The sequence below is a fragment of the Calliphora vicina genome, chromosome 3 (assembly GCF_958450345.1).
Source record: "Calliphora vicina chromosome 3, idCalVici1.1, whole genome shotgun sequence".
NCBI lineage: Eukaryota > Metazoa > Arthropoda > Insecta > Diptera > Calliphoridae > Calliphora > Calliphora vicina.
Window position 1 is genome coordinate 18891824 of NC_088782.1, and position 13470 is coordinate 18905293.

At 35.6% G+C, this 13470-nt stretch overlaps 1 protein-coding gene across 1 annotated transcript; it reads right to left on the bottom strand.

The window, feature by feature from the left end:
• Positions 1 to 1142: 1142 nt before the first annotated feature.
• Tor (serine/threonine-protein kinase Tor) lies at positions 1143 to 10801 on the bottom strand. The gene is made up of 5 exons (XM_065506216.1): positions 10390 to 10801; positions 10093 to 10310; positions 9426 to 10028; positions 8621 to 9360; positions 1143 to 7337 (listed from the first exon to the last, which is right to left on the bottom strand). Exons 1-5 carry the CDS (start codon positions 10613 to 10615, stop codon positions 1652 to 1654), a joined length of 7473 nt encoding a protein of 2490 aa, XP_065362288.1. The 5' UTR covers positions 10616 to 10801; the 3' UTR covers positions 1143 to 1651.
• Positions 10802 to 13470: the final 2669 nt, after the last annotated feature.

Consider the following 13470-nt stretch of genomic DNA (forward strand, 5'->3'; position numbering starts at 1 on the left):
GGACTACGAAAACTGGTTCAAAATTCTGTTACAAATTTTGATCTAAACTAATATACAATTAACTAACATAAAAACAAACTAACATAACAAGTTAAATAAAAACTTTTAAAAACAAAATAGAAATATTTCTCGGTCGACCAAATATCCGCGAAATTTTTGTCATGAAATTTTGGGATTTTTTTTTATAAGCTTTCGTTATGATTTGTTACCGTATAACGATTCGATTATATCCATAGATTTTTTCGATATTAGCAACAGAAAATCTGTTTTACACAGAAGAATTGTGTGTGTTCGTAAATTCAGTATGATTGCATCACTGCAGCAAATTAAAAGTTTAGCGTTCGAAAAAGCATATTTGCGATTATTGCTTTACGTCAAACGTTTTTTAATGAAAATTGTTGGCAGTGATGCCGCAAATTTGTGCAAAAGTTTGCAGGTCGTGGCATCAGTGATGCACAAATTTACTGCATTTACGAACACACCCATTATTATTTAAATTACCCAATTTTTGTTACCATAACAGAAAAATTCTGTAATTTTTCTGTTTGATTATCAATAAATTTAGTTAGCACAACCGCAAATGTTTATTTAAAACTTAATACTAATTGAAATTTTAAGTTCTTAAACAAATTATTAAGATGCTTAACATTGCTACTTCTAAGGATATTGATATTTAGAGAATATAATGACAATGGTTTAAATTTTAAAATGAAACGAATTATACATTTATTTAAATTTTGATCCGTAACCATAGAGTATTGTATTTTGATCGATTATTTAAAAAAGTTTGGTTTGTTGTACCCCGCAAATGAAAAAAGTCCAGAAATTTTGTTCGAACTCAAAAAATACTTCAGATATCAATACTTTTCTGTCCATACTCACCATTTTGTCAACATTTTCCATAGTTGTTTTGCAGAAACAACACATTTTTTTAAAGCCTCAAGTCGATTGGTCAAACTACAGAAAAGACCTTAAACACAATTTTGAAAAACAGAATCCAATAATGCAATATTTTATTTGAAAATGTGTTTAAAAACCTTACATTTTTCAGAAGTTAATTTTTAACAAAACAAAAATGAACTTCTGGCTATGATATTTTCATATATCGATTAATAGCTGCTGTGTTAAATGAAAGCGATGAGTTTTATTTTTTAATAATTTTTATTTTATTACTCATATTAAGTTTCTTAAGAACTATTTAATGTTTTTGTTATTTAACATAAATGTTTACTTTAAGCGGTTTATTTAATAAAAGTAAAATAAACTTAAAATTCTAAGAAGAAGAAAAACGTGTAAATAAAGAAAATTTAATTCTTAACAAATATGTAGCTACTATATATTTATAATAAAGTATATAAAGTAAATTAATACATAAATGTATATGAATAGAAGTTACATTCATACAAATATGTACGTTTAAGGATAAATTTTGTATATTAAACTTATAAATTAAAATTCAATAGTTTTTTTTTTTTGTTTTGTTTTTTTCATATATAAATTAATAGAATTGTTAATTAAAAGAGAAAGAAGTAAATATAAAAAAAAGAGTAAAGCCAAACATATAAGGAGTTGTGGGGTAATAAAAAAAAAATAAAGTAGCCTTAAAAGCAAAAAATGTGTGTTATAAAAAAGAATTAAAACTAAGATGAAATTACCAAAATGGACACCAGCCGATGTAGCACTGGCACAAATTCTCATTGTTGGTGGCCTGCTGTATAAGCAGATCGACTTGCTGTTGTACGGTGTAACTGGTTTGGGTGAGAAAATCGCTGCCGGTAAGTTTGCGCTTCACCCGTTTGATGACTTTGCTGGCCTTGCTGTTGGTGATATCGGCATTTGTGGTATTGGCCATGTGGGCGAGTAGAAATTGATTATCGTAGACTTTAGACTTAGTGGCAGTATTGCTGTGTAAGATATTGTCATCAATGGAATTACTCAAACTGCCGGTATTGCCACCTCCAGCCATGCCACCGCCCGAGTTGTTGGCATTTTTGGTGCGATGATTTTTCGCCTCAGTATCCAACAAACGCCAGTTGAGTAAGGGATCATAGACAAAGGCCTCCAAGACAGCCATTAGAGAGTCTTTATTGCGTCTAAGCACCAGCATAACACTCTCACAGGTGCGTCTGTAGGTGCCCTCAATGCCGGTCACCTCCATGGCCTTGATAAGCATGCGAGTTAAACGGAAGGGTATTTTTTCGGGGAATTTCTCTCGAGTCATGGCCACTTCAAAGCAATCACCAAAATCGATATGCAATATTTTGCCACTCATGCGATCCAACATCAAATTGGAGGGATGTCTATCGCCCAGACCTAAAATATAGCCCACCATAGACATGACCGCCAAAGAGCGGGTATAATTGGTGCGTCTTTCAAACCATACTTCGGAGGAGGGCGACTTAAGCCACAGTAGCTTGGCTAAATCATCACCAGGTGTTTGATCTAAAGCATATTCGAACACCTCCACCTTTTGCATTAAAGTCAAATGATCATAGTCAGGGGAAATACTCAGCATAGTGCGATGTTCCTGATTAAGAGGCACCTTCTTTTTATCTCTGTAATCCCTAATGAGGGTGTGTAAAGTATCACAATGTGGCACCCAGCCTATAAGGCCCGAATTTGTGCTTAACGGTATGACGGCATAACGTTGTATGGCCAAGTTTCTTCTAAACGTATCGGGATCATCCAGCAGCAGCGTATTTACCAGCGAGAACAGCTGCATGACACGTTCATCTTGCCTTAAATCTTCATGACCCTTTAGCAAATACATGTAATCCTTGCCGTTCGAACCCCTGATGCACAATTTGCGCGGTCTTTGTTTGGAGGTAATGACTTGCAAGTTGGTTTTTATAAAACTAATTCTAATCAATTCCTGTCCCGGATTATAGGAGCCTGGTACTGCCAACTCTAAATCTTTGCAGGCCAACAGTTTGGGCGAGACATAGGGCAATTCCAAGGATGTTAGTTGAGGCAATTGTCGCGATATCTTTTGGAATACATGATAATAATTGTCCCAGGCATGATCTAAGTCCATGAGAGAATTCGAAGATTTGTATCTTTGGGTCCATTCATAGGCCTCAGTCAATTCCCGGCCATAGGCCTGCGAAAAGGAGGTTTCTTTGAGGGTTTGTGGTCCTCTCTCGAGCATGGCATGTAGAGGCTCTAAGATTTCAAACATACCCTTGATATTGCGATCGCCAAAGTATAAACGTGAGGCCTCTTCCAAACCCTCATGCCATTGTTCATGCCACAATATGGCCACTCTAATCAATTCCTCACTAATCATCATGGTCTGCTCCACCAAAGTGGGAGAATGTTTGCGCATGGAATCTAAAATTTTAAAGGCCGCATTTTTACGCGGCACCGATGCCGATTTGGAAGCCACTGTCAGGGGATAGACCAAAGCCTGGGGATGATATTTTCCTATATCCATTAACAGCTGGTGTATCAGTTGGCCCACCAGATTGCGATGGGTGTCTATGCGTGCTATTAGCTGGGGTATAACCTGCAGCCAAGTATTAATCTCTATCACTTTCATGCCCGACAGCAGAGCATCATAAATTTCCGAGTGATGGCCATAATCAAACCACAAAGTCAACAAACGTAAAGTATCCTGCAAGGAATTGCCTTTAATCAAGCTAATGGATCTAAAGAAACCGTGAACCGCAGGCACAGCATATTGTTCTATAGTCATTTTCTCTTTTTCCAGCAAATTGACACCATTGTGTAGATCTATGGGTGATTTGATATTTTCCAAAGATTGAGCTTGCACCACTTTGAAATTCATGTAGGCATACAAATGCCAGGCCTTGTACCAATTGGGATCATAGTCGGTGGCTTTTTCGAAACATTCCAAAGATCCTTGGACAGCATCTGGTTCTAGGCCTTGCAATTTATTTTGCCAAATAGCCAAACGCAAGTAACATCTAGCCAAAAGACGATGATCTTCTTGTTTATACACGGTATCGGGAATACAGCTCAGCTGGTTGCTGTAGGTGTTGACAAAACGACTAAGTTGGTCATAGGCACCCTGCATGTTGTCGGAGGCTGCCATGTGTTTGGTGTAGGCATAAGTAACTTGCGGCAAATTGTAGGGTAACGGCTCCTTGACATTTTCACTGGGATCCGAGCCCAACAGCATGACCAAAGTCTTGTGTGACTGCTGCAGCGAACCAGATTTACGACATAGAGAAGCATATTTCAACCAAGTGTGTATGTCATCATGTGGCCTCACTACCAAAGAGTGAACCTGTATAATTCTGCGCCAGTCTTCCACCAACCGTTGCCCGCCCTGCAAACGTTTCCACCACATGCACTTCAAAGGTTCTCTACGTTCGGGTATGAGTTTGTATTGTATGACTTCTTCCAGTTCGGCCAACATTTGTACACACACCATGGCGCCATAGGCCCTTTCATAGGATTCTCCTGCCATAGAGGTAAGTTCGGTGTCTAAGAGATCTCTGGTCTCATCGATTAAACGTTGCGCCAATTCAAATTCATCATGATGCACGGCCAAAACGGCACGATAGAAAGAACCATCTTGTGTGTCTTCCGGTATGCATCTAACATACTCCTGCATGGCCTCCCAATCTTGTAGACCCCAAGCAGCCACAGCGGCTAGAGGACCTGCTTTACATTTAACCTCTTTGCCAAATGAATCCCATTCCTGTTTGGCCACTCGGCTGAGTTGTGACCATTCGCCCAAAGACTCCAAACAACGCATAGAACCCAGTCTAGATTCCATATCACTGTTATCTTGACCCAAATTGCGCTGATAGTGTATTAAAGCCTGATCCCAGTTGTGTAATTTCTCATACCATCTACCCTGCACCTTGAGTTCATCTTTAAAACGAGAATTTTCCCCTCCCACAGCATTGCGATAAGTGGTAAGCAAACCCTCGGCTGCCTCTTTCTGCTGCAGTTTGTTATTAATCAAAATCAATGACTCGAAGACATGCGGATCTTTGTGGCTTACAAACTCCTCCTCTTTATAACGCAAGGCCTTGGCATAAGCACGACAAGCCATGGCGCGGGTACCCAATAGTTTGGGATCAATTAATATGGGATCTTTGTCACAGTGTTCCATAAACTCCGCCAAGTTCAAAATAGTCTGTGTAATCTCGGGCATATCAGTGACCTGTAGAGCTTGTATCAGAGACTTGGTCAATTCATTTTTGTGCTCAGTGGACAGTTCTGTCCAGCAGGAAATGAAGGCAGCATTAAATAAGTCTCTCAAAAGTTTATCATAATCCTCGGCCAGTACACGGCAGGCACGCAGAGCATGAGATCTAGATTCTCTTAACAAGCCAATAGATAAACGCTTCAGCCATTCAACCCAATCATCTTTGGAGACTCGGCGATTCACCTGCCAAGCCATGCACAGCTGGGCCGTGGACACATTGAGTTTCTTAATGGTGGTATTGGCATCACTCATGGCATTAGCGGCTGAATTTGCTTTGTATTTAGTTTGTCTCATCAAAAACTCCTCATCCAGGCACATGGTGGTATTCGATTGCAGCTTGGACAGCAGCTTTTCATACTGAGCATTAACAATGCGTTGCTTTGTGATGGTGCGATTGACTAAAGGAGCAAATACCAAATACTTTTTGCCCAACTGAATCACCAACGAACACAAGGTGGACATGGCCTGATCGCGTAATTCTGGTTCGTTATCCATGACACGTACCAAGGGATGTATGATGCGTGAGGAAAAATCGGTAAAATCTAAATTCCAGGCCAATTGATCAATGGTCTCTAAGGCCACCATAGACACCTGCTGGGGTACATAGGGCGAATCGAATAACTTGACTATGGGTGGCACTATCAAATGCAAATAATCATCTAAATTGTTGCCAAATTTCTTTAAAGCCTGCAGCAAACGTTTGGTAACGTTGCGATCTTTGGAATTGTCATGCTGCAAAACCCGTAGAATCTGGGGTATAAGTTGAGCCAAATAGTTGCGGAATTCTCCCCCCAAAGCGACAGCTATTTGTTCTATTAAATTGATGAGCGTCGACTGCAAAGGTGTATTGTTGGTCCAGAATTCCTTAATCAATTTGAAAATGTCATTCATGTAGGTTATAATATGCTGGCGTACAATCTCCACCAAAATGGCCAGTTGTTGGAACAGAAATTCTCTTAAATTATTGTTGGCAGTGCGTACATTCTCCAAAAGACTGGGTAAAACTTGAGACAAATAAGGCACACATTTAATGCCTAAACTTTGGAAAATATAGGTGACTGCCTGGACGACACTGGTATGGCGGCTGCTTAAAGTTGGATCTCTTAAAATACGCATGAGCGCAGCAATAGCCACGGCAGGATAATATTCATCTAATATATTGCCCATGTTTACTAACAATTCGGCAGTGGATATATCTTGATTCTCTTCCACCTTGTAATCTGTTAACGAAATCAAAACACTATCATTTTGGCTGTCTATCAAACCCTTGTTCATTTTATGTTTATAGGGATCCATGGCACCCAATAAGCCCAAAACACGTATGGTCTCGCGGCGTATGGAACGTCTCTGTTCGGTTTTTAAAAAGTTTATCAAAATATCTATCAATACCGGATACTTGTGGTATGGGGTAACCACACGTCCAGTGGCACTAATCAATTGACCCAGTGTCCACAGGGCTACACCTCTTTTATCGGGCGAACCAGCATCTCCCAACATTTCCAGCAATATAGACAGTAAATCATCAGCCCACATTTCCATTTCATTCGAACCACCATTCACTTCGGCCAAATCTCCTATGGCTCTTAAAACATTCAACACCACGCCGGGATTTGACTCGGGTTCTTTTAGTTTCGGCACCAATATTGTTAAAATCGGATTCATATAGGACGATATCAAACGCGGAGTGCTGATGACCAAATGATCTAACATTCTGGCACTTTGTTCCTTATTGCGACTCATACCCGAATGCTCCAACTCGGTGAGTAATTGTATCATGACCCGCCTTAACTTAGGCATAACATAGGCTGGATTCATGGCCGACAATCGGCCTATGGTGACCATGGCTAGTTCACGTATTTCAAATATTTCATCGTTTAAAGTGATAAAGAGAGCACTCAAGGATTCTGGTTGTGCTAACTCGGCATCGAAAGTTTCATCGAGAGAGCGTAATATACGTACTCTTACATTACAATCCATATCGGTGATGGCTACAATCAATAAACGTTCGATAGCATGAGATACTGTGTCACTGAGAGTTTTGGAATTTTCCGAACTATCGGCTGACTGTACTGCCAATTTGAGCAGGCGGGTACAACTTTGTACGGCCTCCAAGCGGATTTCCTGTTGTTCGTGATTGATGTAGTAGTCGGCACATCTGTAGGGAGAAGAGAATATTGGATTATAACCTTAAACATGGGGTATTTTATAAGACTGAAAGAAAAGAAATATTCATTTGGAATTTTTATAAATATCCGTTTGAAATAATTTCTTTAAATATAGTTGAATAAAAGTATCTTTTTCTTTAAGGTACCTTTTAAAAATCAATATTTTTTTACATTTTTGTATTTACACCTTTTCAATAGTGTTTGCTACATCAAAATAGCAATTTTTTAAGTTTGGTACTTTTAGCAAAAAAGTACTTTTAAATTTGGTACTTTTTCAAAAATGTACTTTTTGTATTTTTCGACTTTTAAGCAGTAAATGAGTTCATTTTAAAGGATTATTTTAATTGTCACCAATTTTTGCTTGTCAATAGTTTTTTCTACATCAGAATAGTAAATTTTCGAGTTAGGTACTTTTTGCTTAAAGTACTTTTTAAATGTGGTACTTTTTCAAAAATGTACCTTTTCTATTTTACGACTTTTAAGCATTAAATACGTCCGTTTTAAAAGATTTTTTAATTGTCACCAATTGTTGGTACTTTTTTAGAGAATGCTTCATGTATAAAATCAATAATTTTCGTATTTACACATTTTCAATAGTATTTGCTACATCAAAATAGTAATTTTTCGCATTTGGTACTTTTTTCAAAAAGTACTTTTTAAATTTTGGTACTTTTTCAAAGATGTACTTTTTGTATTTTTCGACTTTTAAACAGTAAATAAGTTCGTTTTGAAGGATTTTTTTTCAATTGTCAACAATTTTTGTACTTTTCATGTATAAATTCAATAATTTTGTTATATTTTTGTATTTACAACTTTTGCTTAGTATTTGCTACAGCAAAATAGTAATTTTTTTTTACTTTTTTCAGAAAGTACTTTTTAAATTTTGGTATTTTTTCAAAGATTTACTTTTTGTATTTTTCGACTTTTAAACAGTAAATAAGTTCGTTTTAAAAGATTTTTTTCAATTGTCAACAATTTTTGGTACTGTTTTGCAAAAAGTACTTTTTAAAACTATTTTTTTTTAATTTTCACAAATTTTTTGTACTTTTTGCAAAAAGTACTTACATTAGTTTTGAGAAGTCCATTATTTTAAAGTATCTACGAAAAGTGATGAAAAAGGATTGAAATGTTTATTTTCTGGCAAAAAAAGTTTTTTTGGTTTTTTTCTAGTTTTCTGTTGAAAAAAGCTTTTTGATGAAACATTTGCAACCAAATTTGAGAATACGACACTTTTCATACTAAATACAGTCAAACATTAATTCCTCTTCCTTACCTTTGTACAAAATCCAACATATTTTGTTCCTCGAAATTAAACGAACCCAGCGTACGCAAAGCCAAAACAATTGTTGGCACATCCTGTGATAAATTCACTGAAGAATCCATAGAGCCTGTACCCGACATCATATTGCCGTAGGTCAAACCAATCGGTTTATTCATTAAAATTTGCGATAAAACACCAATCAAGCCATCAGCTATGGCTGACTTTAAATGCGGTACATTATCAGCTAATTCCCGGAGACAAACCGTCAATGCAGGCGATATACCAGTCGAAAACATTTGCTCCAATATATCTTTAACATCGTTATTAATGCCGGTCTTGACAGCATGAGCCAGCAGGGTAATGCAGGCAAATATGGCCGGATCAATGGCGGCTTTACGTTTACTGGTGGCGTCTTTGGGTGGCAGAGCCGCTTTGACGGCCGTCATAATGGTTTTCAAATATTTGTCAATATTACTCTCCACAGCGACGGCTATATAACCGATTGTTATGTAGGCTATATTGCGATCTTTTTCTTTGCTCTTCAGCACCATAAGCAAATGATTGATGCAAATATTTAAATATTTTTGTACGAAAATTTCACGATTTATAGCCGCTAGACGTGGTAAAATTTGTAAAAGAGCCTGCTGAACATAAGTTGATTTGGAATTTCTTTGTTCTATAATATTTTCACAAATGATGGTATAATGTTCCATGATAACTTCACGGGCATAAGAGGATTCCAAAATGTTGCTCTAAAATTTTAATAAAAAATAACTTATTTTATGTTTTTATTCATTAATATATGAAGTTAACTTACCGTATTAAATTTATGATTTGAAACCTGATGCTGCTCTCCCAAATCCACCAAATGTGTAGAGCCCAATTTCTTAACGAAAGGAGCTTTTAGTCTGGGCACTATAGTGGTCAATTGATGACCACTGCCGCCAGAACCACTGCCACCAGCACCCGCCACATATGTCACACTTGCACCGTCACCCAATTTACAGGATAAAGCATCTGGCAACAAAGCTTTTAATGTATTATAACGTCTCTCCCAATTGGCATTGGAACAACGAAACAGTTCATTGAAAATAATCATGCTGCCATGTATACGATCATCGCGGGTCATGCCTTTGGGTTCTTTTTGTACCAAGGCTGGATCTTCATTGAAACTTTTTATAGCCTCAGCATAGGAAATTTTATACCATTGAGGTTCACTGGATTGTTTGGTATTTTCACGTTGGGAGGTGACTATCAATGCAGCTCTCAAGGCTTCACCAGCCGATTCACGTATAGCCGGTTTGGGATCAAAGATGGCATTGAAAATTTGATCAAAAAATGTGGAAATTTGTTGATAGAAATAGGTGGGCATGGCTACGGCCAATTCACGCAGTATAAAAACGGCAGCATGGCGACGATACTAAAAATGCAAAAAAAAAACAATAATTTAAACAACTTTATTTATTTCTTCCAATAAGTAGTACCTCATGTCTGTCACCACTTAGCCACTCAAACGCTCTTTTTATATCAAATTCAAATGATTCGGCACCCTTGGACCCCGGCAAATTGGCCAATTTCACCAGGGTACGGGCAGCTATTTCCATTACGGACACATCATTGCAGGGCAATAAATCACGCAAATGATTGTAATATTTTGTAATACGTTTCATGGTATTTATAACATCACCACTTACAAGGCATTCTAAAATAAGAAAATTAAAATATATTTTTATCCCCTGCCACTGAATCATCCAACAATATGTAATGTATTTGAAACATACTTATGGCCAACACACCGCCCTTCTTCTCATTTATATCCGTCGACATGACCATACTGAATATTTGATCATTGAAATCTTCGAAAAACTGCACCAATTCCTCTTGTGACATTTCCCGCAACTCCGTCTTAACATAGAGGAACAAATCCTGGGCCGCTTTATTCTGCACATTGCGATTCCGAGACTTCAGCCCCGTCACAAATTGTTGCACAATCGATGTGGTCGACATTTTATATCACTTTTTATCGTTATCAATACGTTTGCACTTAATTCTTTTATTAAAAAATTTTATTATTATTTATAAAATTTTCTGGTTTATTGTGTTTTAGTAAAATTTCTTAAAAAAATTTCAACTACATTTCAGTTTTTTCACTAATCGTATCATGAAATGTAATTTTTTCGTCGTCTCTTTTAATCCAACTGTCAAATGTTAATGAATGAATTTTTGTGCATACTTTTGAGGTTATGTCAGTCTATCTTGTTATTTGTTGTGTCCTGTTATTCGTAAATGTCAAATGGCATTTGTTTGTCGTCGACCATTTGTATGTAAACAATGGAGACTTTTGGGGTTTTTGTTTTGCTTGGCACGTTTTGTTTTCCCATTTTTGTTTGGCGTAAAATGTGTGTAGAGTTCAAATGAAGACAACAACAACAAAATACACAGAGTTGTATATTTGTTAGAATTGTAGAGGGAATGTTTAGAGTGTTTGGCGGGAAATAAATCTTATTAGAATTTGTTAATAGAAATATGTTGAACATTGATGAATTTAAGAGATGTATATAAATAATAGTGATTTATTTTATTATAATAGAGATTTTAGATTGTAACTACATATTTTATATTCATCCATTCATTACCAATTTTAATGGACTATTTTTTGGGTAAGTAATCATTTATTTGCTTAAAATATTGTCAATATGTATTGGAAATATTCAATAAGTTAGTATGCAAGGCGGATTCATTTGTTAATTTATTTCTCGAAAATATACAAATTATTAAAAGAAATATTATTGTAGTTTGGCTATTGCCTGAAGATTTTTTGAAGAAAATGTATGCAGCTGTAAAATATCTACAACATTATTATACCCTTCACCTTCGTGAGAAGGGTGTATTTGTTTAAGTTTGTCATTCCGTTTGTAATTACCACAATATAATTTTCTGGATCCTTATAGATAGCGGAGTCAATTAAGCCATGTCTGTCTGTCCGTCTGTCTGTTGAAATCAATTTTCTGAAGACCCCAGATATCTTCGGGATCCAAATCTTCAATAATTCTGTCAGACATGCTTTCGAGAAGTTTCCTATTTAAAATCAGCAAAATCGGTCCACAAATGGCTCAGATATAAGGAAAAAACCAGGACAACCTCGATTTTTGACCTATATCTAGATTACTAAGTCATTAATATAGACAATATGGATATCTAATGATAGATATTTCAAAGACCTTTGCAACAACGTATATAAGACCATAGTAAGTTGGATTAAAAATTTTAAAATAATTCGAAAAAATGTTTCTTCCAAAAAATTAAAAAAAAACAACTTTGGAAAAAAAAAAATTTTGTTTGCCTAAAAATATTTAAAATTTGTATTTTGAAGTATAATATTTTGAAGGGTATATAAGATTCGGCACAGCCAAATATAGCTCTCTTGTTGTCCTTTAAAGTTATTTTTTAGTATTTCATGTAATAAAATTAGATTCTAATTAGATCTGGATCTTATATGTTATGGCGACAGATTAATTTCGGATTAAGCTACTTTTCTCAATTTGTATCATGTCAAAAAAATGACAATTTGGCAGAGAATGCTACAATATTAAAGATACCTATTCAGCCGTCATAATAAAAAATGAACTGTGAACATTCCTTATGAGAATTCATATTAGGGTTCCTAATATCCTGGACTTTTTCCATTCGTGGGAAATATTAAAAAATAATCGGTAAAATTTCAATAATAGGACCCATCTAAGATAACAAATCATAATTCGTGTCGAAAGAGAACTTTTTGAAATCAGAATGTTTATAAACTGATTTAATGTTAATCATCTTTGAGAACTTAAAATTTCAATTTGTATTAAGTCAATTAACTAGTTAATGTTCCTGGTTAAAATAAAAATGTGTCTGCCTTTGTCACACAAAAGAAATAGTTTTGGTTGTGATAACCGAATTTGTTGCAAATCAAATGATCGAAATTACCAAAATTTTCTATTGTGTTTGAACAATTTTAGTTGGAGTAACAAAAGTTCGGTTATTTAAAACAGATTTTCTATTTATAGTATCAAACACATTCATAAACTAAATTTAAGTAGATAAATGTCTTAGATTTTTCTGCAACCCAGTTACATTTGTAAGTATATCTCTATATTATAAACATATGTAACAAGATTTTGGTTTATCTGCATTTCACATAGTTTTTAATTACTTTGTTTTATTAAAACAAATACAATATAGACAAAACCCCTTCATTTTCCACAATTATGCAGCAGCTGAAAATAAAATCATCACGTTAAAAAACTACAACAGTTTATAATTTCTTTCTTTCTGAAATATTACTAACTCCCACTTTACTTTTAGCTTCCTTTGCTTGTTTTGCATACAACAAGTGCTCACATCGTTCCTAAAAACAAATTCCCTTCTTATGCTCGTATGCACATAATATTGACCCATTTTTCTTTCATAAAAGAAACTATCTATGGGTACGTACGTACATAACTGTGACTAAACTACATACAACAGCAAATATTTGCATTAATAGGCGAGTTTTATGCCACATACTATACGATACGATGCATATATGCAAGTTAAGATACATTTTTAGAGCACTCGTACATTTAAATGTGTACATTTGTTGCGAAGAAAAAAAGGAGCAAAATAAGAAATTGGAACAGGCAGCAGCTACAAGTACATGGTGTTCATAAATATGTAAAGAAAACTAAAACAGGGCCATCAGCAGGTAAAATGGCTTTATGTTTATGATAAGAAACTATATAGATACATATGTAGCTATGGTGCAGTTTTCGAAGGCAGAGGAGGATATTTAACACATTTAATTAGGTTGGAGAAGATGTTATGTGAGTGTAACAAGGCAT